Raw genomic sequence first — 27,779 nt, 5'->3', positions numbered from 1 at the left:
CGCAAGCACCCACACAAACATTACTGTTACACTATAGTTATCCCAATGTTTACCAGCACGTCAAAGGGTGCGCTCGTTTTCCCCTCAGATACTCTTGCACAGGAGCGGGGTGTACCGCCGCTTGAGTGGGATTGATCGTGTTTCCTCAAAAATCCTCCGAACCAACCGACCCTTCGATTAATTGATCATAGATCTGAACACCCGACCAATCAACTATAGATCGATCCCACATGTTGTTGTATCCAACGTATCACCGCTCGACGCGTCTTCGAGCTCAGAGAATCGGTGTGTCCCTGTGCACAGACCAACCGCCCCCACCCGGAAACTGCCAGTCAGCTGCCAGGAAGCAGAGGCTGTTAGCTGTTAGCTAACGCTGTCACTTGTCCGGTGGTTGATCACGAAACAGCGGGAGGGCTGCTCTTTAGAAACTCAACATCCCATTCAGCCTGAACATGAACAACGTGTTTCTGCTCCAGGTTTTCTCTGTGACTTGTTTTGTGCTGTTAAGCCAAGCGACAGCAAAGGTAAGGCTAGCGTTAGCATCACACAGTGAGGAAATGGTGTTAAGAGACGAGAGGAAATACCAATCTCTATCTGCCTTCAGGACCAATGATCTTTCTAGTGTTGACTGCTCAGTTTAATATTAACACGGTTAAACTAACGCCTGACAGCCTGAGCTAACACATGAGCGGCGAAAAGGTCGCTAGAGTGATGCTAATGGTGCTAAATGTGAGCTTTATCTAATGGCTGTCAACAAAAATATATCCATTCAATCACTTATTTAAATGGATCACCGAGCTGGTGAATGTGAGCAGGTTTTATTTGAACCGGATGTAGCTTGAACTGGCTCATGTGTGCATTCTATAATCTAACATGATCACCAATCAATCAATATGTGGCACGATACAAAAAGGTGACATGGATTTGGTTGATATGCACAACAACAACAACTGTGATGCAAAATGTCTGACTTACCAAAACCTAAGGTGATGTACTGTGGTTAAAGTATACAGATGTTCTTCATAAGTACATGTACTGTATTGTAGTGTAGAAGATAATTCACATATTTGAGTTAAAGTACTCATTATGCAGAATGGCCCACTTCAGAATGACATATTTATATATGGATGATAATATTGTATACATGAGTGTCTTGAGGTTAAAGCCTTTGAAAAACCAAATCGTACAGAGAAACGGCAGCATTGGAGGCATGGCAAGTCAATAATGATATCTCTAAATCATATACTGATATATCATCATTTATTTGTTGACCATACTTAAAATAACTCACCTGGTTCAGTGATTTAAGTTTTCCAATAAATGTAGAGGAGTAAAATGTAGACTCTTTGCTTCTGAGCTGTATTGGAATAGAAGTGTGTTCCACCACTGAAAGCTACAATTAGAGCCAATGAAAAAAAGTCATGATGATGATAACGCTATTAGCAGTTTTATTGAGAATCATATTGTAAATAGCAAAAAAAATATGAACTCAGCAAAGGCCTCATATATCTCAAAGAATACAGAAGAAATGGGAGGAAATCCGAAAACATAGAAACATGACCTTAATGGCCAGATTCAACTCTTACGTGTGCTATGTGTGAGTCTTTCTCTCGTGGGATGTGTTAAACAATTACAATCTTTCTGTTACAGAATTCCGAAGACATCCGCTGCAAATGCATCTGCCCACCATACAAAAATGTTACTAGGGGGAAAATCTACAATCAAAATGTCTCTCTCAAAGACTGGTATGTTAAAGTTCTGTCACAGCAGGTCCCTGAATGTTTATTTCCTGCGTTCCACAATCCTGCCAATGTTATCCTCTTGTTTTTCAGTAACTGCCTCCATGTAGTTGTGCCGATGCCTGTGAATGGAAATGATGTGGAGGCGTACTGTTTACGGTGCGAGTGTAAATTTGAAGAGAGGAGCTCGGGAACCATTAAGGTGACTTGACACTGAAGTGCCTGCGTCAGAATGTGGGCGGTTGTTGATTTGTCACATTTGTCACTTATATAATATAACATTTTCAAATTACGAGGATTGTAAAGGAAATAATTTTTTTTACCATTCCTCATGTTCGTCTCTTGTGATTAAATCATTGAAACATTCAAATATTGATCACCTTGCTGACAATTTGTTTCTTAAATCACTCTGTTATCTATGTTTGGGTCATACATGTGTGAAAGGAAGCCACACTAATCGTTGATCACTGTGTTTCTTCAGTTCACCATCATCATGTACCTCTCCATTTTGGGACTGCTGCTGCTCTACATGGTCTACCTCACTCTCCTGGAGCCCGTGTTGAAGAGGCGTCTGTTCGGACACTCACAGCTCATCCAAAACGACGATGATGTCGGGGTATGTGTTTCTTATCACGTTGCAGCGTTGCAAGATACTTTGAAGATGATTATGTTTCTGCCTGACCCATTGTAAACAGTTACTCTTTACAGTGTGTATGTGTGTGTGTTTAAATAACGTCCCTTTGCACAACACATCACGTGGGATTCACTCGTTTCTGGATAACATTTAACATGGTCATGTGTTCCTGCAAATCATTTTTCAAAACCGTGTGTGGGCAAGAAGTTAAATATATGGATTTATGCTGGGTTATTAAATACCTCAAATGATTGCTGAGTTATTGTTATTAAACTTTTTTATTAAATGTTAAACAACATATATTTATTTTCCAGCTTTTCAGTTACAGACAATTTATTTAAAGTTTTATGTGAGTGTAACAGCCGCTAGTTCAAGCAGTAGTGAGTAGTAAGATCATTTAGAGACACAGGTAGTGATGTGGAGTTTTAAAAAATGTTTTCCCACTCCGTAGCAGATTTTAATGTCATGGGAGAGCTCATTAGAGGATCCAGTTACCACAGTCACTGACCAAGCAACTATAGGTGCAGGCAGCTTTATCCATCACTGAAATATCACAGAAATTATAGACTAGGCACTAAAAGACTAAACTCTTCGGCTGGAATCATGGTTGTAAGAGCATGGGCTTGACTCAGACCTGGGACAGGGGCAGTAGGGCTGTGGCAGTAGTGTAGTTGGATGAGATCTCTTCTTGTAGTCATGTGTCATTGTCCTTTTTAAACTGAAGCTAATCAATGTTACAGTAACAGACCTTTCATAGGCTGTCGTGTAATTTTGAATAGTCTGGAAACCTTTACAACTACTTACCAAAAAAACATATAACCAGGAGAGCTCAGCTCAAGTGTTGGATTACCAGTGCTGGTACTGGCCCATTTGTATTCACGAATACGAAAGAAAATTTGTTACTGACAAAACCTGAAGGAAACTGGGGTTTAAGATAAATCCTGCAACTGCAGCACAAAGTCTGATTTCTTGTCTCAACCTTATCCTCTATTTCATTCCTAATTATTTAATATAAAAAGCACCAGTAAAGAGAAGGCAAGCCGTTTGGTTGGATTCACCAAACTGACTGCCTTTGCCTGAGGGTAGAGAACTGAGCAGCCGCGCTGAGCGTTGTGTTTTCACTGGCAGAGTTCAAGCCAGAGGAAGTGTTACATGATAGGTCTTTCTTAAAAACCAGCAACAGACGTTTTACAGTGGTCAGCATCATAGTGAAAGACTGTTGGTCGGTTCCCTGGTTATGGCGCAACAACACTAAAACCGAATTATGGTATTTTCTAATTTATCTCAGTGGTTTCTCAAAATGTAGAGATAATATTTGTAACACAGTACCTTGCTCCTGGATTATATCTTAGACCCAAACTGAAAGAGACAGATTACCAGAGAAACAACTCAAACCGGAACTGCTGCTGTTACATTAATTACAGAGGAAAGGGTGGGCTTGTAATGTTTAGTCAGTGTTTAATACACAGGATGCACAACTGATAATGATCACTCAAGAACAAACTGCTCTCTGTGTCCAAATCCTTTATTATTATTACAATATTTTTTGTTTTCTCTAATAACCACTTTATGCATATAGCACTAAAACAAGTCTAAATGTACGTTACCAACAGATAATAACAATGTTTATCTGTGATTCTGCTGCTACTGATGTGATCCTTTTTCAAGTGCAGATTGCGTTATAGGAGTGCAGTGATAAATCAATGGCACCTTAAGTTGATCATTAAAATCCACTCTAAAACACTCACCATTGTAGAGCTGCTAGCCTAGAGATATAGTCATTCTACTGGTGGATCTTGTACCAGTCTCAGAAAATGGACTGGGATTTGTCCGGCAGCATCACATCTTTGTCCTTTCTGGGTTTTCAGGACCAGCAGCCTTTTGCCAACGCTCACAACGTGCTGTCTCGCTCACAGTCTCGACCCAACATGCTGAACAAAGTGGAGCACGCCCAGCAGCGCTGGAGGAGGCAGGTCCAGGAGCAGCGGAAGTCTGTGTTCGACCGCCACGTTGTTCTCAGTTAAAACTGCTGCGTGAGCAGGAGTTATTGATGAAGGAGGAAAAAAAGAAAACAACAAAAAAACACTGTGATGATCCCTCAATTTCTATCACTTTTTTTCTGTCAATTGTTGTTTGTGTCTCTCATCAAGTGTGATGCATCTAAGGTAAACATGGGAAAAGGGTCCTCTGCAGATGGGTAATAAAAGCTGACCACTTGTTTATAGTTTGCAGGCAGCCCAAGAGATTAAAGTGAATTCAGTCTTTTCTTTTTGCACAATCTTGAATGAAGAGTCTTAAATAACGTTTCCAAAAAGCAGAATTCAATCCGCCTGCGGTCTAGTTTGCAGAAGTGCCAAGTCACCAGATAATTTGAAATTAAAACATTGATGGCCAAGACTAATAAATGGGAGATAAATTCAAAACTTTAAAGTAGATTCTTCACTCACTCTTTATGCAACCTGTCAGAGGACGTCCCTTCAGTCCAAAGCGGACTTTCAATTTTATAAGCCAAAATGGCTTTCAGAGAAAAACGTCCAGATGTTGGTTGGTGCCACTTTTCATGGCTGGATAACTGGCGGCAGTCCTGAAAAGTTAGCATGTAGATGGTGGGTGTTTTCATCCAAAAGCTAATATAAAACTTGGAACTAACTGCTCTCACCACAGGGGAAAAAAGTAGTGTAATAAAATAGTAATCCTTCAGCCTTCTTTGACTAAATGCATGTTTTATAATAAATCCTTTATAAACATGTCTCCAATCCTGTATTCCTACCGCTATGTTTAACGTCTCCTAACCGGTGTGACATCCATCGATTCATGCATTTACATTAAATTCGATGTTTGTGAGTAGTTTCACTGAACCTTGTTGCAGAAATCGGATGCAATTTCTTGGTGATGTCATAGTGAACGTAGCTGTGCTATTGATCCTCATTGAAGACCCTGTTGAAATCAGGGCCCTCTTCAAATGTGTAGTGTTTTATTTTGTCACTTCTTTGTGCTTGGTCTACAACCGGATTTCACATTAAAAGTCCCTGTTGTTCGGGGAGAGCTGTGTTTTTCGAGCTCATAGAAGTTTTATTTTGTGAGTAGCTGGGCTGTGTACACGAGCAGAGTGAATGAAGAAACATGGGTGGAAGATGTTTTTGAAAGGGTTCTTGACTATTGTACATGTGATACCTTTAACTTTGAAATAAATTTATGTAATAATTGTGATTCGTACATTTGTGCACTTCCTCCTTCTTTTGCATTAGCTGCAGGCAAAACCAGCCACTTCTCTTTTTCAGTTGGAAGACAAACCAGTTTGCATGAATTCTTATGCACGGATCCCTCTGTAAATCCCCTTTGGCGACAATCTGATCAATGTGTTGGCATCAGATTTCAGATTCAAAACAATATGACTCAGTATCGTGAAATACAGATTGCTATGAAGACTCAACAAGGGATGTTGAATCATTCATTTGGCTAAAAGTACCTTAAACCAGTGGTTCTCAAACTCTGGTCTGTGGCCCACTGCCAGAGGATCCATGAACCATGTCCAGATTCATCCTTTTAATTATCATGACGAGTTCGGTTTTGAGATTTGTAAAACTATATTTAATAAGTATCGAATATATTTAGTAGTACAGGTGTAGAATGAGGGCCAGAGGGGGTCCCTGGAATATATTCTATCTTGTAAGGGGGTGGTCCTTGACTGAGAAAAAATTGATCTCTGCTTTTAACAACTCCAGCCGCTGTATTCATGGCGTGCTGCTAATTTCCAGACAGAAATTCTCCGGTTACTTTTATTAACTCTGAAACATCTGGAAACCACTGGACGGGGGGGGGGGCAGTGAAAGGAGGCCTCATTAAAACCTGTTGGACGAAACAGTGACTCCATTAATTAACTTAGGCTGTGTGTACACTATTTGATAAACCCAGACTATCAGCACACTGATTTTCATACAGCTGCGTCATCGTTTCCTGAGCAGTCCCCCCTTTTCTTCTCCCTCTCCCTCTCTCTCTCCCTCTCTCTCTTCCTCTCTCTCTCTCTCTCTGCATGCAGTTGAACTGTTTTCCACAGGAGAAGAAAAAAAAGAAGTCAGTTTGCAGTTTGCACAGACAGAAAGCGACACAGGCTCTGCCACAGAATGGATCACTGAGCAAAAACTCTGCCGCAGCAAAGAAACACAGGTAGGACTTTGGTTTCAGCACATTCAATGTTCAGAATGTAGAAATGTAACTTTTAAGCCACTTGGATTGGTGGCATCTCTGGTTAGTTTGTGCTCATAACAGAATCTCCTTGTGCCTCACACTCTGTTGTATTGTTGACAGCCCTAAGTTATTCACAGACACCGACTCTGATTGACGCTGGTAAACTATTTAACCCACTGGTTGATGATTGGGTGGGAAAGTGGGTCTCTCTCAGCCTGAGTGCTGCATTTGTAGTGGACATCCTACAGGGGGCGCCTCAGCCTATGAATTTGATAGGTCCATACTAATCCAATCAACGTCTCCAGCAGCTCCTCAGGTGTTGTTCACCTGTGTTTACTTTATTATTCATGTTACAACAAGTTTCAGTCCGGTTCTCATTGTTGTTTCCAAAGTGCCACAGGAACAGACACACAGGGTGGCACGGCTTATCTGTATTAGGACTTTGCGTTGACTTCCATTCATTGTGCACGGCCCAACCAAAACCGTATGCCTAACTTTAAACCATGACGAGTGCATGACTGACTCTAATGCTTACCCTCACCACAACTCACATCTGACCACGAGACTTAACCAGGAGCTCAGGAATTCAGTTTTGCCTTGTTAGGACCAGGTCCAAGGAGGCAAAACTGAATTAACCCTAACCCTAAAAACTTAACCATTACATCTCAAGGCCTCGCCCTAACCCTAACTATATAACCAACCCTTTCAATTCATTTGGACCAGTGAAAATGGGCCTGACAACTATAGAAAGACAAGCACACACACACACATCTTAACACTACATTTGCCTTCAAGGTTTCTCAGCAGGAAATCAGGCTGATGTTGTGGCTGCTCTGTGGTGAAAGGCTCAAATATGTCAAGATAAAGAAGTGACCTCGTGTTAAAAGTTGTTCTTCTCCGCTCCGCAGTGTTTTTGACTGTAGCTGCAGCGATTCCACAGTCAGATGGTGTTACTTGTTTCTGAGGGACACATTGGGATACACACAAGGAAACTCTCATCCTTGCCAGCACATATCCTTAAGGTTAAATGTAATTTCCTTATTTCAGGGGACGAAAGATAGAAGGATTCAGTAGATGGCACATAAACTGCAAAATGGAGTACATGAAAACAACAACAACATCAGAGCAGCCAAAACAGGTTTTAAATGTGCTTGGGCCTGTCGTCTCTTTAAAATGAAAAAAAATAGATAACCGAACACTCCTGATTCCAGTTTACTGCGTCTGAACAACAACAAATGAATCAACTTCAAATCACAACACACGTGATCTCAAGGCACTTTATAGTCAGTTTGAGACTGAGACTCTACATCAGGAAACCCACAATGACATTACACTAAGTAAAGTGTGTGTTCAAATTAAGTGATGGTGTTATATTTGTAATGTCAGATCATCTGGGATAGAAACGTGTGCGTCCTCACAGGACAAGCTACCGTCTCCCCTGTCAGTTTGTCTCTTGGCCCTTGAGCAGGAGTGTTGACCAGACATGTCAACTCACCCACATTAATCCAGGAGTTTAAGAGCCGCCTCAGGTCTGTCTCTCAGATTGTGGTTATTACGATAAAAAGTGTATTTTATTGAAGCTGCTGCCAATCATCGTGTGGTGTCGTTGGCTTCCTGCTCTTCTCAAACCGGTCCAATGTTTGCGTCGGCCACCTCGACCCCTCGCACCTCCGGAATGTGCGGGAGCTGAAAGAAAAGCTCTGAGATGAATCTGAGGAGTGTAGGTGGCAAAAGCCGCACAGAGCCGCGGAATAATCCCCCTGAATCCCAGAGGATTTGGGATTCACGCTGGATCCTCAACAAACACAAGAGGTTTAGAGATTTCACATGAGCTAATAAACACTTACTCCTTGTTACTGTGGCTTGAGCAGGTGAATTTTCATGTCAATGGAAAAGAAAATCAGACATTTCCAGCGTCAGAGCACTGCGGTCAATATTCTAACTTTTCAGATAATGTAAAACAAGGTTTATAGAAGCTGTTCGAGTTTTGTGAACGTATCTGACTTGTTTTACTTGGAGCAGATGAATGCTGTGTTTTGGTTTAAACTCTGTTTGATGCTCCTATGTCACGCAAGAGGAGGATGTGGCTTTTAATGAGGAATCCAGATGGCTCTGCCTGTGATGATCAATGGAACAATGAATTCCACGAGTTAGAGCTTAGGTTACATTCTGGTAAAACGTCCAACAAATGGAGAGAGGAGTCCGAGCCTCTGTCTTTTGTGCTGAGACACTGAGGACCCGCCGTGATTCTCAGGAAGGACGGTCTTTACGAGACCTTGAAAGGTTCTGAGTGGGTCTCGGAGAGAAAAGCTGCACAGTGGCAGAGCCGTCGGCTTCCTGCTGACTTGATGTTACGAACTGTGATAACGGATGTCTGGGTTTTGTGACTTCCTCTGTTCCCAAGTCTGTGGGATGATAAGACGCCCCCAAGAGACAGAGAGCTGTGGGTTTTATGGACGAGCCGCGCTTTGACATACGCAGTAAAGATGTTACTTGTAGGTGTACAGGCAGATACCATGACTGGAGGAGGGATTGTTAAATATCATAAAGATTTCGATGGGATTGTTTGATAAAAATGGAAAATCTTTTGATCCTTTGCAGTAAAATCTGTCCTTGAAAACAGTTTGAGCTTGACAGTTCACCTTTTGACCTTGCAGCCGACAAACCACTTCCTTCTTTCTTTTTTTTGTTGATCTCTTGTGATTTATATCCCCCCAAATATGTAGCCTCGATTGACAAAAGGAGATTATTTATTTATTTTGTTGATGCCTTACATCTTGCTTCTGTCTTTTCTCATGAAGCAGTGGGATACTGTGTGTATAAAATAACGTATCCCACTTGTGCTGCTGTCAGACAAGGGGCTGACCCGTGGATATTCTCCTGAAACAACCCCGGTGGGCCTGTAGGTGAGGATGCAAATGTGCTCGTAAGTGGCTCCCGACATTCTCCGGAGTTTGTCCTGCCATCCCAGTGTACGCGAGGCAAAACTGACAAACACAAAAGAAAACAACTTGGAAATACAACAATATTCAAGAGCTTTAGGTGAAAAAGGAGTTAATTTGCTGTAAACAAAAAACCTGTGATTTCCACGTCCTGCCTCCTGCTGCTCTGCCCCCCCTCACCTAAATGCTCCGGACATTTCCTTGTAGTTGTGCTCGCATCTGACAACCTGGACAATCTCCCTCTGTGTTCTTGAAATGTGAAAGGCAAACTCTGGAGAATATCCATACCCCACTTTTCCAGACAATTAATGCCTAAGAACTGCTTGGTTTTTACAGTTAAACCGATGGATTCATGGATACAGATCACTTGACATACTGTATATTATAGATGTTTTTTATAATTCCTCTTGCTGTTGTCTGGTATATACAGTTCACTGAGATGCTTCACAGACATCACAGAGATACTCTTTATTATTCAGAGTGTGCTCCAGAACCTCAGCAAAGAGAGTTGTTACATTTACATTTTTGTGGATTCTGCTAGTTTAGTTCAGCTCTAAAGCAACAACACTGTCTAGAGATGTGCAATAGCTGGAGGAGACTGTGCACATTTACTTAATCACTGTACTTAAAGAGCAATTTAACACTGTTTCACCGTCGACTGCACCAAGTGTTCCTGTCGGGCATGTTTGGGTGGTTTGCGCTTTATTGCACCTATAACCACAGGTGATGTCACAGGGTCCTGGAGTTCACCTGTACAGTACATCAGTTAGAAAGTTAAACCACAGGAGGTCAGAATGAAATAAACGCTCAACCAGCCTTTGTTCCTCCCATTTCTATGCATAACAACAAAGAGGAGAATGTACATTCACACACAATGTATTGTTCTCAAACACAGTTACTATTTGGACATACTTGTTTTCTTTTTATGCCATCAACTACCTTGCAGATGGAAATATCGCCCTATTGGTTATCTTATGGTAAATATTTTTAGGAGAACTGCAGTAGCTAGTACATGCAGTGTCTTGTGTATTAGTGAACTAAATCTGCAAAGTAACTGCAGCTGTTTTATAAATGTTGCCGCAGATAAAGTAAAATATTTAATAATATTTCATGGTAAATTTAGTACTGAAGTAGTTATTTATGAATAGTAAAAGTACTTAGTAATTACATTTAGCGCTAAAACACTTAGTAATAAATAAAATGTGTACTTAAGATAAAATAATAAGTTAAAAGTACTTAGTAACTCGTTTTAGTGTGATCAAATTTGTACTTGAGTAAAAGCGCTTGTGTAAAAGTATTTAGAGATTACATTTAGTTCTACGACCTAAACTTGGTAGGTTACTTGAGCAAAAGTGCTGCAGTACAAGTACTTGGTCGCACATTCATCATGTCTGACAAATGAAAGACATCTTTGTGTGGGTGAAATGTATGTGTGGAGCAGCGGAGGATCGGAGCAGAACAATGTGTTGCAGTTCTGCTTTCAGCGTCTTCAGCTGGTGAATATTCATCTGCACTCCCCCCCCCCTCCTCAACCCTTCAACCCACCATGACAATAAACAAGGAAAGAGAGAGAGAGAGAGAGAGAGAGAGAGAGAGAGAGAGAGAGAGAGAGAGAGAGAGAGATGATGGATAGATAGATAAATAGATAGATAGATAGATAGATAGATAGATAGATAGATAGATATGTAGAGGGAGATATATATATAGGAAGATAGAGAGATAGAGAGAGGTAGAGAAGGCGAGAGAGAGTGAATGGCTGAGGAGAGGGGCACACACAGGGGAAGGTGGGGGAGGGGGGGGGGCAGGGGGCAAATCCCAAGAAAAGTTGAGGAGGCGAGGGGGGGCAAACAACCCATCTCCATGGCAACAAGTCCTGCCTCCCCTCTGCAGCAGCACAGTGGTCTGTGCTCTATGGTCTGTTTCTATGGTCTGTGTCTGTGTCTGTGAAAGAGGAGGCTGGACTCTTTCTGTCGGTTTTCTTTGGAAAGACATGAGTCGGAGTTCACTGAGGAGGTCCAGGTGTCCTCTGGAGCGGCCGGAGGGGTGCAGCGCGTAGACGAAGCGGGATCTGTGAGACTCTGAAGGATTATAATCCGAACATGTCCGCGGCCATGGACGTGAGGACGAACTCGGAGGTAACTGTTAATCCGACGCGTTAATGACGAGCCGCTGCGGGAGGGTCACACGCTGAGTTAGTGGGGAACGAAAACACACCGAGAACTGCAGCTGAAGTTTAAACAGGTTTAAATGTAGTCCTGGACTCACTGTGACCATATTTGGTCATCGACATGCTTAACGATGAAGTGCAGAAATACTGTGTGTGTGTGTGTGTACACTGGTTTTTGTTACTTCTTCAGGACCGTATCCAGCATAAGCCTTGTCGGGACCAGTAGCCCACATTGGGACCAGTTATGGTGGGCTATGAATTGATCATGGTTAAGTTTTGGATAGGGTTTGGTTGATCTGTCCACAATGAATGGGTTTCAATGCAGTGTCCTTACAAGGATGGCTACAAAAACTTGCAGGGAGTGCATTATGCCAATTAGTGTCCTTACAACTATAGAGGGACAAGTTGTGTGAGTGTGTGTGTGAGTGTGTGTGTGTGTGTGTGTGTGTGTGTGTGTGTAGTTTCTCCTTTGAATGAAGTGTTCCAGTAGAGTAACTGGCAGTGACTCTGTGGATAGTAATTAGTCAAAGTTATTATCACTGAGATAAATAGACCAGATAACTGAACTGAACTTTACTGAAGGACCCAACAATTTGTGGATTTGTGTTTTTTGTATATTAATACAGATTTTATACAAGAACATGCAGTTTTAATTAACGCTGTATGTGCTGTATATATGTTCATACAATGAAAGCCGATACATACAGTACATAGGGGAATGTTGAAGGAAAAATTAAGAATCTTTGATCTAAGTATGATGACTAATATCATTCTGTGAAAATACTCCATTGCAAGTCAATGTCCTGCATTGACTTGCAATCTTTTGTTTCTAATCAGGAAACTGTACTGTAAAATATCAGGAAATAGTGACACTTTTATTATGTTTTAGTCCAAACTTCTAAAGTTTTGAAAATCAATTAAGATTTTTGTGAATAAATAAATAAATATAAAATTGAAGGAAAAGCAGCACATCCTTACATTTAAGAAGCCGAAATCTTAAAACATTTGGCATTTATGCATGAGAAATAACTGAAGCTACTTACAAAATATTTGATGACATTCCATTTTAGCTCGTCTTCTATGTATAACTAGGTACTAGATAATCAATAACACAATGTTAAGTATATTTATTGTATTATGTCTTTGTACATTATTTTATAAACTTAAATAATTTAGGCCATGTTTTAAACAACAAGTCATTGTTTTTTTCTTAATTTACTCATTTCATGTTTAGGTTAATTTGTCACCTGATTTTTGATGCAGATCTAGATGCATACAGATACAAAAATGTGCATGATGCAGATCATGCACATTCAGTAGAACAACACTGAATCTTGCTGAGTTAATTGTATGCCTACCATGAATGTTCTTGAGTGTTAAACAGATTACATCTAAATCCTTATGATCTTATTCTTTTGAGTTAATGCAAACCCTATAGCTGCGTTTCCTTCAGCTTTCTTTTCTCCCAAAAACCTCCTATTGTGCAGATCAAACATGACCTGGCCCTCTCACTGGACGGGACTGTCAACAAGAAGCTATTCAGGAAGTTCTTCTCGTTGTCCTTGAACAGGAGAAAGTCTGGGCTGTCCTCAGCCACTTTTAAGGCGACAAATTTTGTCTTCCTGGTACTATTTATCCATCCATGATTTACTGAGGATACATGGTCGGGCGTCCATGAGGGATGGCCTGATACTGCAAACCACAGAGCAGGAACAGGAACATCTCTCTTTGTTGACATCTTGCTTAACGGTACCTCAGGTCTTTTAGGTCCAGACAAATACTCTTGAGTTTGAGAAATCATATGTTTAGCTACCTCTATGCTTGGTGTCCACAATACTCCAGAGTTTCAAGCCCCAAAAAATCTGTGTAAAACACTGTTGGCCTGTTTTTAGTTAGAAAACTCTGGGGTTGTGTATTATTATGGATGGACAGAAATAGATATTTTTTAGAACAATGCTGTGGACACACATTTATGCTTCCTGTTTGAGTTTTAACAGTCACGACTCGACTACCTGCAGTGAGTGGAAATAATGTTAACCTTTACTTTCAGTGACAGCCACAATAATAGCTAAATAGACAATCGGCTTCCTGTTTACTCTGGAAAACAGATTCCCAACGGTCATGTGATATTTGTTTTCAGGTGTGTTAGTAGAGCTTATTTCTGATATTTGTTTGGATTGGACTGAGATTGTTGCTGTTATAAAATGAAAATGCATGTGGATTATAGCCTCATATTTGTGGGGAGTACTTCTGTAACATATGGTTTTAGCAGATTTCCCAGGCAGGGATCTTATTCAGATCACAAATCAATCTCCCTTCACTTTACCCCAAAGGTCTACTAAAGATATCAGCCACTGAGAGAAAGTCTCCTTCGATGCCAAAAAATCTGCTTCCACATTTCATTTCCTCTCCTCGCTGCAATTGAGCTGATGTGCTGCAACCTTAAGATAATGTGATGTTAAATTGCGTAGATGTGGGTTTTTGGTCCACTTTAATGATATGATATTAGTGCCTGGCTTTTGTATGTGGCAGTAAAGAAGCAAGTTTCCCTATATCCTCAGTTTAATATTAACATGTTTCAAACTCTCACATCTTATTCCAGACCAGTTTCTTAGATTCATCTTATAAACATCTTCACTACAATTATACTAAGGTTGGAGGTGGCTATCCCAGAAGTGCTTACTTTCCGTACTTTCTGCGTACATGTCCACTAAGAGTTGCATTATCGTTTTGGTCACATGTGTTTAATTAAACAAGGATCTGCATTGGTCTGGTATTCTACGCATTTATACCCGATCCCACATTCCATTCCTTTCCATGTAGTTGGATGTATTGTACCTGGAACCCGCAGTATGGATATCCGGTGGATGATGACATTTACGTCACAAAGACCGTAGCAGACTAAACTGATGCAGAAACTATTAATTCGCTTTAACAAGTGGGGTTCAAGTGGGGTTTGTGGGAATCCCAGTTACCTTGGCTTGCAGGTGGCAATCTCCTTACTCTAGATTGGCTGTCAAGTAAAAATAAGCAAGCAGTTACTCTGTTATTTAATGCCCCCCCCCATTTACTGTATTTTTGATTGGGGTTTGCAATTTCAGGGGTCTGTGTGATGTGCAGTCTGTTTTCTTATAGACCTCGATTTTTAGCCTTCTTGTAAAATAGACAGCTGATAATATATAATGTATTGCTATGGGTTGTTTCTTAGTATTAGAGTATTATTTTAAAATATACTTTCAAACAGTTAGAATGAATGGTAAAACTTGCGCAAGAATTGGAAGCCAGTGGAGACATAATGTTTTCTGTTGGTTCCTCCACCCCATTCTCATTAACACAATATCTCAGTAATTTCTCTCAAGTGAATTTCCAAGTTTGGCACAAATAGCCAGTAGTACTGAAAGATGAACAGATACGAATTTGGTGGTCAAAGACCGAAGTTCAAGGTCCCTCTGTTGTCGCTAAACACATTTTTGGCCATAACTCAAGAATTCATGCAGTATAATACCTTTTATTAAATTCCGTCTTTATTAAATTCCTCTTCCCTATTATGTAAGTCTTGAGTGTATTATATGTGTCTGGACAGACATGTGTGTAAACTGCAACTCGACTTTGATGGAAACATACAACTGCGTGGGGGCATATGAAATGGTTGAGCATAATCTTGATTATGTATGAAGTGAAAATTAAGTAAGGGATATTACAGCTCATTGTCCAACTTCCAACAAATAAGTCCAGTCTTCTAACTTCAAACTTTGAACTTGTTTTAAGTTGGTAAGCACTAACAAAGGACAAAGGATATGTACAATCTTTGTTTTGTTGACTTAGTTAAACTGACCCTAACAAGAATATATCTTATCAACCTCTTATGTCCTTGAGAAATATTTGAGTGTCAGGAGTCAGTTCTGTGACACAAATTCTAGCCCCCCCACTCAGCTCATAAGCTTGTTTTCCACATGCCTGCCTCCGCAGCTGTGCACGCTCATATCTAAGTTACACAGAAGGATTTTTCCTCTTCTCCACAAAAGAGAAAATATGCCATGATTACTCTGAAAAAAGCTTAAGTGGCCAAAAAGCCTCCAAGAACTAGTTCCACCTGTTCAATTGGGCTATATATCGGGAGCATGGCTACCATGCAGGGCTAATTATACAGGTATGGCTACGTGCAACTGCCAGCAGCATCAACCTCTGTGGTTTTCATAGAAACAGAGAACCTGCCATCCAGAAATTCGGGATTATGAATACAACAAATGAGTACATATAGTATATCCAGAATGAACCACAATCTTACAAAGTTTCACATGGGAATTTCTAATAACCTGTTTGACCTACAGTACAAAGTTGTCTCACATGCACAGTTTGAGAGTGTTGTAAATGTATTTGTGTGAACTGTATTATCCTGTATTATCAAGAGCTGGATTCTCCTCTACCAGGATATATATGCGACTCAAGTCCAGCATTGCTGTACTGACATGATCTGACTCAATCAGCTCAAGTCTTTTTTTGTCCATGGGGAACAAAACTGGTCTTTCTGCAGATATTGAAACAATGAATGTGTGGGCTCATACACTCATGCCTGCCAGTGAGTTGAGACGTGTGGAAAGTGTTGAGAATTTGCAACGATTTTCGCTCCTTCCTTTCTCCATTGCTGGCTTGCTTGGCCGCCTAGAAATTCTGCGGTGGTCTTAAAAGCCTTGAAGCTATGTTGCTGATCAGCAGAAAGAGACGACCAGGTCAGCCAGAACTTCGGGTAGAGTAACAAGAAACAGAAGAAGGAGACAGCATTAGACTCTGTTTGCTAAAGCTGTTGTGTTTGCTACTGCATGTGTCAGGATGAGCAAAGGTCTTAGATTCCCAGGTTATCGAACATTTGTCCATCACAACGTCACAAGATTGTTGCATAACATGCCTCCACAGACTGAACATCAGGTGCCAGGTGCTGAGAGAGTGCATATTTCTGTGCAGCCTTTCTTGAATGAGAAAGAGTCTCTCGGCTCTGGGTCCAGGTGTTTCTGACTCTCTTCTTTGTTTTCTTTTACCCTCTGAAAACATTCTTTAATATTTTTAAATCGACCGCAGTCTGATGGATAGGGCAAGTATAAGTACATTCCTGAAAGTAGTGGAGAGAGCAGTCTATCAGATGATCTGTCAAGTGTGACAGGCCCAAGGACGTGTGGAATCTATTTTAAAATATATTTTACCTAATTGAGTCTCTCCTTTTCACACACATGCACACATTCACAGACACACACACACACAGCTGATAAAAGACTTACTTTTAACCATGTCCCTTTCAAGGTCGTGTTGAACACAAAGAGCTCTTTTATTCCAGCCGGAATAGTCTAATGGAGACTGTGTTGTAGTCCCGGGTTGAATATGCTCATGTTGCTGAGGAAAATATGTGTCATTGATATGTCTCTCATGTAACCATTTAGTACTTCTGGACATAACCATGACAAAACCATGACAAACCCTGAAATGGTTATGCTGGGTCATAAAGATGATGGTGTTGAATGTCTTGAAATGACAGTTTGGCTTTTTGGGATTTGTTTTTAACTAAGAGCCAAAGATGGGAAAACTCATGGATGCTCTTTTCATCTCACTGCTCTGAGGTTGAAGTCATGACAGTAACTAGGGATTATTATTATTATCCTGTCAAGATGCAATGATCATGGCATGCTTCAAGACGCCCCCAGTGTGTGTATGTGTGTGTGTTTGGATGATCGAAAACAATGGGTGCTGATGTTCAGACATGCAGTCATATGCTGCCAGTGTGTGTCACCATGTACTCTAAATCTTTCTCATGTTTTTTAAGTGCCCTGGTTCCTCAGCGACATCAAAGATGCTCTATAACAAAGATGACGCACTACAAACTGCACTAATTGTATGGAACAGTCTAAACTTCCTGTCTCCTAAGTGGGTGTGTATGCAAAAGAAAACAGGAACAGACGTTTTTCCTGTTATAACAGCCTATATGTGTGCAAAGCCTGGGCATTTTTAACACTATCTAAATTGTCCATGTCAAGCAATATAACAATACAACCAGAAATATTTTAAATATGTGCCTTATTTTGGTGCATGTTTTGTATCTAGTAGTTAATGTGATATTAACACAGTACAAGATCATAGCTGTCTAATAATCGAATAATCATCTAAATAAAATAAATAATCACAATTGCATTATTAGGCAAAGAAACACAAGTTTTATTTCAGTTTTAACTTTAAATTGATGGTTTGTTTTGATTTTAAATACGCTGTCGTCTTTCTGAAATTCTGTACTACACTTCACACTTCACATTCAGACACAAATCAATGTGAAGTGTGTCATGATCATTGAACGATTGCCTCCCCTCAGCATGAAGCTGTTTCTGCTTCTCATTGTTGACTGTTTTTCAGTTGTCTCAGGAGAAAGTTTGCCTTAAATCTGGTTGAATGCACTTTAAAGGTCCTCTAGAGCTTTCTTGAAAGTGGTTGTTTAGAGCATGTGATTTTGTGCTGGGAGATGTGATCAGATCTCAGGAAGTCATTTGGCTGACGCCTTGGTGTTTACACTGTAAAGTCCATTTTGAGCTTCTCTGTGACCTATTTTTGTGGTTGTAGATTTCTCGGTCCAAAATATGGAAAGATTTACTAAACAAACAAACATTGTTCCTAGGTGTAGAGATCTGTAGTAATTTCAAAATATCCAGCTTAATTTTCTCTGCTACCTTTTCTAATTGTTTTGTTATAATCATTGGGTAGCTTCAGCTGAGAGTCATGTAATTTATTACTTTATGCACTGTAACATCTATAGTAGGACAGTCAAATCTTACATTTGAATTCAGTTGTTAAATCTCACAAAGATTCCTTGAGCCAAAATCAAGTTCAAATGCACTTTGAATATGACGGTTTTCATTTTCCCTTCAACACAGATTGACATCAGCAAATGAGATTTGTAACAAGGACAGGACATCATCAGTCTTTGTGTTTGATGAAAATTGTGATGCATGCCTGGTCCTCTTAGCGCAGTCCACAGTGACAGGAAATAGCTGACAACAGGAATGCTCCCCCTCTCCCCTCATCTATCTCTATACGACCAAGCTCCACTACTGGTTGGCTGGCTTCTTCATACAACAACTTCCTGTAAACAAGTCATGCTGCCAAGCACCCTCCCATCCTCCACCTCTGATCTCTAGGGATCTCCATTTGACCTCCTAACGCACCAGAACTATCACTTTGAGCCTTTTGGAAAGGGTCATTGCTGCATTTCAAAAGTGATTTTCAGGAGCAATGGCCTCCGGTTTGAAGGGTGGTTTCAACTTGCTGATTGTCTAATTTGAGGTCATAGTATTTATTTGAGGTTATTATATTTTGGCAGAGACAGAAATTTCTAAAAAGTAAAGCCAAAATAATTTACACTGCTATTTGAACTAGACCAATACATACTCTGGGCAGATATGCCACCCAATGTGATGCAGAAATATCAACATTGGCTGATTAGCCAAAATAATTTGGGTGTAGAAAAGCCAAATATACTGTATGAATGTTAACATACATAGAAATCTACGCTTTGTCCCCAAGAGAGCCATGACAAGTAAGTTTTTCAACTAAAGGTTAAAGATTCTTCCTTTACGTTCAAAGAAATTTGTCCTTTTGAAACGATGTAACCATTAATACATACTACATGTATTTACCCTATGTTTACATGGATGGCCTTTACAATGGGGGCCATCACATTTCACGTTTTTGACTCGACGATGACGATAGCTGTGATAATGTAACTCATTCGAAAGAAGCAAAAGCCGCTGTTTTTCCCTTAGCCAGGCAAAGTGTTTTAGGGTCATCTGGCGGTGACTTGTTCAAACTGTTGCTATAATGATACCATCACCTGTATTTTGTTTAGCTCTGCTAGTGTGTATGAGAGCCCTCTTTACCCGACAGGTGGCTGCAGACACCTGAAGGCATCAGGTTTGCAACCTCTAATTGAGTGTAGCACAGGTTGCAAGTTGATCTGTTGTGGTAACCTCTGTAGCCTCCAAAAAACTACACAAATGTCAGAGCCTCTGAGTCTGCAAACATCATCTGCCAAGTTTTGAATTTTCTTGGTTTCTGCGTTACACAACCATCAAGTGGGGAGCAGCTGCACGAATAATAACTTTCATCCAGATTTCCTCTTAGGTTATGATCTGAAATTTAGATCAGGAGCTTGTTCAAATAATGTGGGTTTAGCTGTGTTATTTTCAGTAATGTAGCACTGTGTTGTTTGATGTGAAAATAGATGTTTTAAGTGGCAGTATTTCATTGTTTGAAGTGGAATATCTGTGTCTGAATATATTTAAGTTTCTCTGGCACAATGTGCTCGACAGGTTGTCTTAGTTATGTCACTTACTTTCTGGTTTGTAGAAAGATGTCTGCAATGTTTACACTGGCAGTTCAATGTGGCAGATGTGGTGAAGTGGTTCCTATACTCCTGGTTGTCAAGTGCAATCATTGCACCTTGTATTTACGTATTAATCGATGATTGGGAAAAGTAGATTTATGTTTGAGATTATTAGAACTTATAATTTACCCTGTTTTTATTATATTGTTGTTACAGGAACTAGTGTGAATGTATTACTACCTTTGGTTTGCAGAGACAGATGCTCATTTAACTAATGTTGTAAGTAGCCATTTTGGGTAACATGAGTTTACCTGTTCAGACTAATTTGGCACTCCCAGTTTTGTCCTGGCTCTGGTCCTATAAGAATGTAGGTTATCTGGTTTTTTTTCTGGCACTGGATTAAATAACATTACATTACAATATCAGGTTTGTTATTTCTGTAACAGCTTTAGCTCTATAGATAATGTTAAGAATTTCCTTATAATTGTTACTGACAAACCCAAACTAGTTTGGTAGCGTCTTAGTTTGCAATATCACCCCATATTGTTTGGAGTTGATTGAAATCGTTGAATGCTGCAGTCATTTGAATGTTTTGTGTCCTTGTGTTTGTCCAACAGGTGAGTTGGCAGTTTGCAGACAAACATGACTGCCAACAAGAGTTTGAAGGCTGCGCCTCGTGCAGGAGGGGGTAAAACTCCCCAGGAAGCCTCCGAAAGGTCAGTGACATGTGGGACGGGCAGGGTTTGGTTGGTCAATGTGCACTTCCACTTGTGTCACATGGTTTCAGAGGTAGATTTGTTCCTTTTCGATTGAAAGAAGCGCTGCACTTACAGTAATATTTATTTTCAACCTGGTGTTTCCATCTGTGATCAGTCTTTAGTAGTTTTCTTCTTTTTTTACCTCATGGAAAACAACGACCTGTGATTGTCAATCACAATAAGACTTCCAAAGCTCTTACAAGTACAATCCTGTATCCTGGACAAGGGCCCCATCCGACTCTGAACTGTGAGTACTGAGTAGTGAGCTGAAGCTTGTGTTAGCATGTTGAGAGCTGGCAGTGTCCTGCCGGGAGAGGAAAATAAACTTTGGGAATGATATGTGATATCTACACAGTACTCATTCTCACAGTCTATCATCCTGTCCATTTTTAACAAGCTCAAAGTCTCAGTAGCAACAGGCAGGAAGCTGCACACGATCCTGTAATGCAGCTGTGAAGCATAGTCTACATTTACATTGTTCACAGACACATCAGCACCTCGTCAGTCTGACGAGGTGATTGTTGGAAATCGCGCGCTTGAAGGTGTTTACATATGATGCCATTGTTGGACTGTTTCTGGATGGAATTTAACAAAGACAAAAATATTCCTTACAACACCTAATTGCCTGGGGTGTACTTTAGGTCCAATCGCACAATTGTTAATGGTATTATAATCGAGGTAATTGTCACGTTGCTAAATGTGCACGCTCACCACGGAGCTGCCAAGTATATACATTCCCGATGGTAAACCTGATGAAAGTAGATGTAAGAAAAACAGTTACCTCAGTTGTGTGTTCGTCTAGAATGAAAACTGTGCATTTAAATTGAGCTTCTCCTGATAAGTGCCATCACAGTAACAGATTCTTAAATCTCAAATTAAAAGCTCTTGAGACAAAGACGCTTTGCAGCACCATGTTTCTCTGCATGAGGAGGAATCAGTTGTGTTGGACAGAGCTGCACAATGCGTTCATCGAAACTATGACATCAGCCAGTGATCCATGTCGAGAACCAATTACACCCACGTTTAACTATGTTGCCTCAAGAGGCACAAAAAAGACCTTGAGACTAGTTCAGTTCCTGCTCTTGAAATTCTGGGAAAAACTTATTTACAAAATTTACAAAATACAGGATCTTCCTTTGCCAAGTTTCTGATGTTGTCATAAACCTCAACGATTACAGTTATAAGCAGATCTAAGAATTGTTTTGGCAACTGAGAAAACACTGACATGACTGTATAAGAGAGAGACAGAGCTCATACTAATGTTCTACACAGCCACACATTACTCACTAATATGTAAATACAACCTCCACAACATATAGAGAAGGCCCCATCCGGACCTGGACCTATAACTTATAAATCATTTTGACAGCACGTTTTTATTTGAACAGGCTCAGCTTTCCCAGCCTTTACAGCCCTGAGTTATCAGCACAGGAAACTCAAATCAACTCATAGGAAACCAATTGCATGCATTGTAAATCAAGTCAGTGATGCCACTCAGCCAATCAAATCTGGGAATTCCGATGATCATTATGACGGACTGGTGAGAGTGAGATGCACACGTCAGGGAAAAAGAGAGGAGGAGGAATACACTGACAGTGAGTGAAAGTAAGAAAATTTACTTCACAGGGTTTCCTCTAAATAGAGAGAAGTAGACAGCAAAAGCAGAGTTTTTAACCAAGACTGAACAAACTCTTACATGTTCATTCTTCCGACGGGTAGTTAAAAGACAGGTTGTCTAATATGCGGCGATTGTTAAAAGCAGCAACGTGAAACAACACAACACAATTCCGGCTCAGATTTCAAATCTGGGCAGGAGGATTGGAGCTGGGATGTAAGAGAAATATTAACTGAGTTGAAAATTTATGAACAAATAAGAAAAAATAAGGAAACTTAGTAGTTTTTTTCTTTAAATAAGCTTTTTGTCATGCAGTTTATTTTAACTTGAGATGAGAAAAGAGGATTTGTGGTGTTCCCTTGCTTGAGGAAATGTTCTCTATCTAGACTCATATTTTTAATTGCTGACCTCTGCTCTAGAGTTAAATCACAAATAATAACAGAATAACTGGTTGATGAGTTTAAATGTTGAACTGTGATATCAGAAGTGCTGTTCCACTGCTTTCTCCATCCTTGTCAGTAAAAGGAAGTGGCTTGTGGTGAACATGGCCTTGACTGGCATCAAGCTCTTTGTACAGTACTGTATGTGTGGCCGGCCCAGCTGAGGCTCACTAAACTGGGCTTATTTTTACAAGCTTGATCCAGACCACTACAAACCCCTGAAACTCCCAGAAACCTGAATAGACTTCTGTTCTGCATATATGTTCTTTTAGTGAGTCTAATCGAGAGGTCTTTGTGCTGTAGTCTTTTGTAAGTACTAACTCTGGCTAAATGAGGCTATACAATTTTAAATCTGTCTTGTTCTGTGTCTGATTTTACATTGCAGTTGATTAAATCTTCTACATTGTAAACAAATCGGATTTGATGAGAGTTGGCCGAGAAATCTATTCTGACATACTCAGTTAATGTGAGTAATAAATAAGCAGCAAGTGTCATATCGCGTCATATCCACTTATTCTTTGTTAACAAAACTGTGTGAAGTGGTGTTGACTAATATATCAGTTTATATATATTAATGATTATTTTGAGTTTCAAAATCTATTCATCGGACCTCAGATGACTGCAGGCTACTATGGAACGTCGCCAGACTTGAGTCGTCACGTTGAATTTTCTCATGTCTTCAAGGGGAAGTAAGATAAGATGCATTCATCAAGCTTGCAGCTTGCAGGTTGTTAGCTGTTGTTAAAAAGTTTCCCCACCCTGGAGCAGGAGGAATGAAACCAGGGAAGGGCAGATAGGTGTGAAGCGAGATCTGTCCCAACCTGCATTGTTGGATCTGCAGCCCTCAGCTTTCTCCTCCTTCCATAACGCCTGTTTTTTCTCACCATTGCTGTGACATCAGATCTCACAACGCTTCCCTTTCGCAAGAGTTAGTCAGACTCCCAAGTCATGACAAGGTTCCTGAAAGCGTATGAGTTGTAAGGTGTGAGGGAACTACTGGGAAAGTTTCTTTCTCTGGAAACTTTAAAGGAGGTGAGCACACAGTGTGTATGTGTGTGTGTGTGTTGTGCACAATGGTAGAGTCATCAGTGAGAGTGGGACTGTTGTAACACCTAGTCTCACTTAGCTGCAGGGATCAGAACAGTCTCTGAGGACCAGAGAGGAGCAGTGAGACTTCCAGGTAAGAACGCTGTAATAAATCTTGCTTTCTGTGTGAGGTCCACCGTGATTCTCCTCCAATGGAAAAATCCACAGCGGCATTTTAATGTAGTCTGTATTTCCTTTGGCTTTTATTTTTATCTTGTGCTGCCAAAGACAAAATACTTTCCTGTGGTTGTTCTAAATAAGTGGCTCAGGTTTTCATTCTGCCTTTGAACTTGGAAATGAATTAGAAACTTTCAGCTGATTCTTGAAAATGTCTTCCATCTGTTTCGCATTGGCTTTCTCTGACTTCTCATGGTGCATTTCCAGGCTGCCCTCATGATTAATCTATTTTATAAAAAGCCTAAAATGTTTGGGGGATTTCTGATAGAGAATACGAATGTTTACAATGTTAGCTCAAACCTTTCTTTGTCCTGTTTCAGGTGCCGGGCTACATCACCGTGTCCCATTCTCTCGGCCAGCCAGGGGCAGAGCCAGCAGCAAATCCTCAGCGACAGTGAGAAGCAGAGTCGGTACGTCCGCACTGACGGCAGGTTTCTGGCACGTGCTGGCTGGAACAGCAAGACAGCGAGCCTGTGCAGTGGTGCGTCTCTCGCGGGGGATCGCGACACCCAAGGTCGTCTCACCAAGTCAAAGAGTATCAGTTGCCTGGACAACAGGCTTTCCATCTACAAGCCCACAGGTCAAACCAACTCCTGTGAGGAAAGTCGTGGCATCAAGGAGGAGAAGGACACTAAAGGGGATCTCTCTGCGGGGGGTGGACTAAATGGTAGACCACTCAGCTGGAGCACACTCTCACTGGGACCTTCATCAAACCAAAGCCACAAGCGTACCCTCTCTCTCACCCGTTCGGTAGCAGGTGTCCCCCCCACCACCATCCGCAAAAAGATCTCAGAATGGGAGTGCAGAAGGGTGGCTCTGCCTAGGATGAGCTTGTGTCTGGATAAAAGAGGAGGAGAGCGTGTAGGGGGCAGCGAGGGCTGCCCGAGCCTGCTCTCGTCTCCCTGTAGCGAGAAGACTTTTGACTTCAAGGGGGTTCGCAGAATGAGCAAAGCGTTCTCAGAATGCTCCTACACAGAGACAGAGGCAGAGGAAGGAGTTTCAGACAAAGACACCCTAGGTCGCTTCCAGAAAAGAATAGGCAAGACAGAGTCGTCAGGGACATTTGCGCGTTCCCTGTCTGCTCGGAAGGAGAAGTCAGCCGTCCTCAATAGGATACAAAAGATAGAACAAGCTCTGAAGGACAATCCCAGCTCCCCTCCACGTTACCTGAGCAACTGCTATGCTCCAGACAAGACAAGACAAAAGTCTTTTGTGATCGGGGACGACTTGGACAGTACATGCACCAGTAAGCGCAGCAGCATTTGCTCAGTGACCACCGAGCCAGATGCCGTTTTGGTGCCAGATAAGCTCTCGAAACTCAGACAAAGGTTAAGTGTGGGCTCAGCTAGGTCCGAGAGCCCAGAACCACCCAGTCAACAGACCCCTGTTGGCACACCAGTCAACCCCTTACCCAAACCCAAACGCACTTTTGAGTACGACGCCAAACGGGACGAGAAGGGTGTGTCGCCAACCAATGGACTACCTCCAAGCAGGGCCTCTGAGTCTCCACCTCCTCTACCCTCCACCCCTGCACCCACCATCACAGGAAAGACCCAAGGGAAACCCTCCACCAAAAGCCAGGACAGGTGAGACTATCAGTGTTATTATAGGTCTCCCCTAACTTTGAGAAAAAACTACTCGAGAAGACAGTAGACCAATCTCAGACCGACTGGTCAGCAGCTGGCCTCCTGCTACCTTACCTAAAAATAGTTCCACTCTCTTTGTAAGAAATTTGCACTTGGCAGATACGAACCTTGAAGTTGGAAAAGCCTCCCGCATTTCTGATAAACTTGTGAGTATTGTGGATCACAGGTTAAGTGTTTGCTTTGTTGGCGTCGTAGTTTAACAAGTTACTGATCAGTGGCTCAGGTTGAGGTGTTGGAGAGAAATGCTCTCATTATCCTGTGTTTGTTATTAGTCACGGTGGATATCAGTGTTGAATCAGTCCACATGCTTCTCTTAAGCCTTCTGAAGAATAATAATTTACGTCATAGGTAAATGTTTACGTGATCTCAATGGTTAAAGAGCCAATACAAACAATAACAGGTATCTTGCATAGACCTTCATGTTGATCTTGAAATCTTAAAAACCTGACTAATTCTCTCTGACTCAAAAAGCTTGAAACACAGCTCACCTGAGTTGACGTCACATGAGTATACGTCTCTCCGGAGTGATCTGATCACATGTGGTCGGCACTAAGCACAGGCCTGAACCGCTACAGTTTCACAAGGAATCAAAACTTATCTTTACGCTACTCATTGTTACATCATATGTTGTTTTGTTTGTGTTCAGCGCATCAATATCAACATGGACCACCACATATTATTTTATCCTTTTTTGTTTTTAAGAACAGAAGTAACACACGTGTCTATTTGCATATAGTTCGGGAGAGTGAGCTCTGGTCTGAAGAGGTCAAAGGAAACACATTCAGGACACATTTGAATGCCAAGTGTGAACACAAAGTTTGAGCTATCCACTTGTGTCTGGATCTCTCAGGATGGATGTTAATACCAGGTCTCAACAGGGCCACACATTCTCCAGCTCTAAACTAGCAGCAACACATATCCTATACCAGAGAAATCCAACACTTTACTTTTCCCTTTTGTTGCATGAATAGCTTGAGTCTTGGTTACTACAGTTCACTGTAGATTATGTATTTTTAGCTAACAGAACTCTGCATCTGATGAGGGTGGGGCCTCTCTAGATCGTCCCTTTGTGAAATGGGGATAAAATCCCTAAACATTCTTCCCTGGACTCTGTGTTTAACATTCCTGTGGCACTAGCCATTTCAGACCAGGCTTAAAAGCCACAAGTCGATGGTGCGACGTGACTGGTTCCTCTGCAGTGACTGGACGTGTGATGTGTGATGTTACATTGTACGAAGAACACAGCAACACTGTGTGTTTACTCGTGACTTACTCTGGATTTCTCTGTGATCGCAGCACGTTTTTATCAGGACGTTTCTGTGTTTTATAATTATTTCATCTAACTTATGGATTTTGAGGGATAAGAAAATGCTTTTATAAATACTAGAATTTTTCTTAACCACCTTTTCAGCCTCTCTTTTTCCCCAGATAGCAAGTGGAGACTGTTAGAAGTCAGACTGTCCATCTGGACTATTTTTAAAAGCATCTGGAATTTTTCTTGTTACCATTATCTTTCCACCTTCTTTGATGCAGACACAGACTTTTTCCCTCGTAATATTTGGTTATGCAACAATGACATTTCTTCCCTCATCTTGTTCTGATTTAACTTTTTTTATTTCTCTCCAGAGAGTCGTGTGAGTCAGAGGATGCTGCAAGTCTACCGTCTTCATATCCATCCTCACCCACACAGAATGGCACACTGACCACAGACTCACCGAAACGACCCAATTCCAAAAGCACTTTAGAGGAGAATACCTATGAGGACATAGTAGGTAAGAGCATTGGTTCACAGGCTTTGAAAACCTTCATTTCACTCACTGGTTTCTGTCTGACAGGGGTCACTTTCCGATACAGTTGGAATGATAGACCAATTGATTAATCAACAAAAAATAAGATGACAACTTCTTTTGATATTCAATCATATGTCATGGTTGTAAAAAAAAAAAAAAAAAACAGTAAATTGTGGATGGTACGCATCTGGATCAGGGGAGGGATCCAGGAATTGTTTTATCTCTGAATTTAACATTGCGA

At 41.0% G+C, this 27,779-nt stretch overlaps 2 protein-coding genes across 3 annotated transcripts in view; both read left to right on the top strand.

Moving 5' to 3' along the window:
• Positions 1 to 322: 322 nt before the first annotated feature.
• Positions 323 to 5,583, top strand: tmem9b (TMEM9 domain family, member B). The gene is made up of 5 exons (XM_062385060.1): positions 323 to 524; positions 1,651 to 1,745; positions 1,833 to 1,941; positions 2,221 to 2,355; positions 4,242 to 5,583. The coding sequence occupies exons 1-5, from the start codon at positions 453 to 455 to the stop codon at positions 4,395 to 4,397; spliced, it is 567 nt and encodes a 188-aa protein (XP_062241044.1). The 5' UTR covers positions 323 to 452; the 3' UTR covers positions 4,398 to 5,583.
• An 874-nt stretch (positions 5,584 to 6,457) lies between these two features.
• The window catches only part of dennd2b (DENN domain containing 2B), a 46,431-nt gene continuing 25,109 nt past the window's right edge, over positions 6,458 to 27,779 (top strand). Inside the window, exons 1-4 of one of the 2 annotated variants that reach the window (XM_062385050.1) lie at positions 6,458 to 6,540; positions 20,644 to 20,742; positions 24,423 to 25,688; positions 27,375 to 27,520. In XM_062385050.1, the coding sequence (XP_062241034.1) occupies positions 20,669 to 20,742; positions 24,423 to 25,688; positions 27,375 to 27,520 (1,486 nt within the window). In that variant the 5' untranslated portion in view covers positions 6,458 to 6,540; positions 20,644 to 20,668. Of the gene's footprint in view, positions 6,541 to 11,412; positions 11,639 to 20,643; positions 20,743 to 24,422; positions 25,689 to 27,374; positions 27,521 to 27,779 lie in introns of those variants that run through there. The other variant, XM_062385041.1, reaches the window with a different exon arrangement.

The sequence above is a fragment of the Platichthys flesus genome, chromosome 1, assembly GCF_949316205.1.
Source record: "Platichthys flesus chromosome 1, fPlaFle2.1, whole genome shotgun sequence".
In the NCBI taxonomy this organism is placed as follows: domain Eukaryota; kingdom Metazoa; phylum Chordata; class Actinopteri; order Pleuronectiformes; family Pleuronectidae; genus Platichthys; species Platichthys flesus.
This window is presented reverse-complemented; position numbering and strand designations above follow the sequence as displayed.

Bases quoted from the DNA above. Each gene is read 5' to 3' on its own strand.
- tmem9b (XM_062385060.1), top strand. From the start codon at position 453: ATGAACAACGTGTTTCTGCTCCAGGTTTTCTCTGTGACTTGTTTTGTG. The intron at 1,746-1,832 runs GTATGTTAAAGT...CTTGTTTTTCAG, and splicing joins AATGTCTCTCTCAAAGACTG to TAACTGCCTCCATGTAGTTG. The intron at 2,356-4,241 runs GTATGTGTTTCT...CTGGGTTTTCAG, and splicing joins AAAACGACGATGATGTCGGG to GACCAGCAGCCTTTTGCCAA.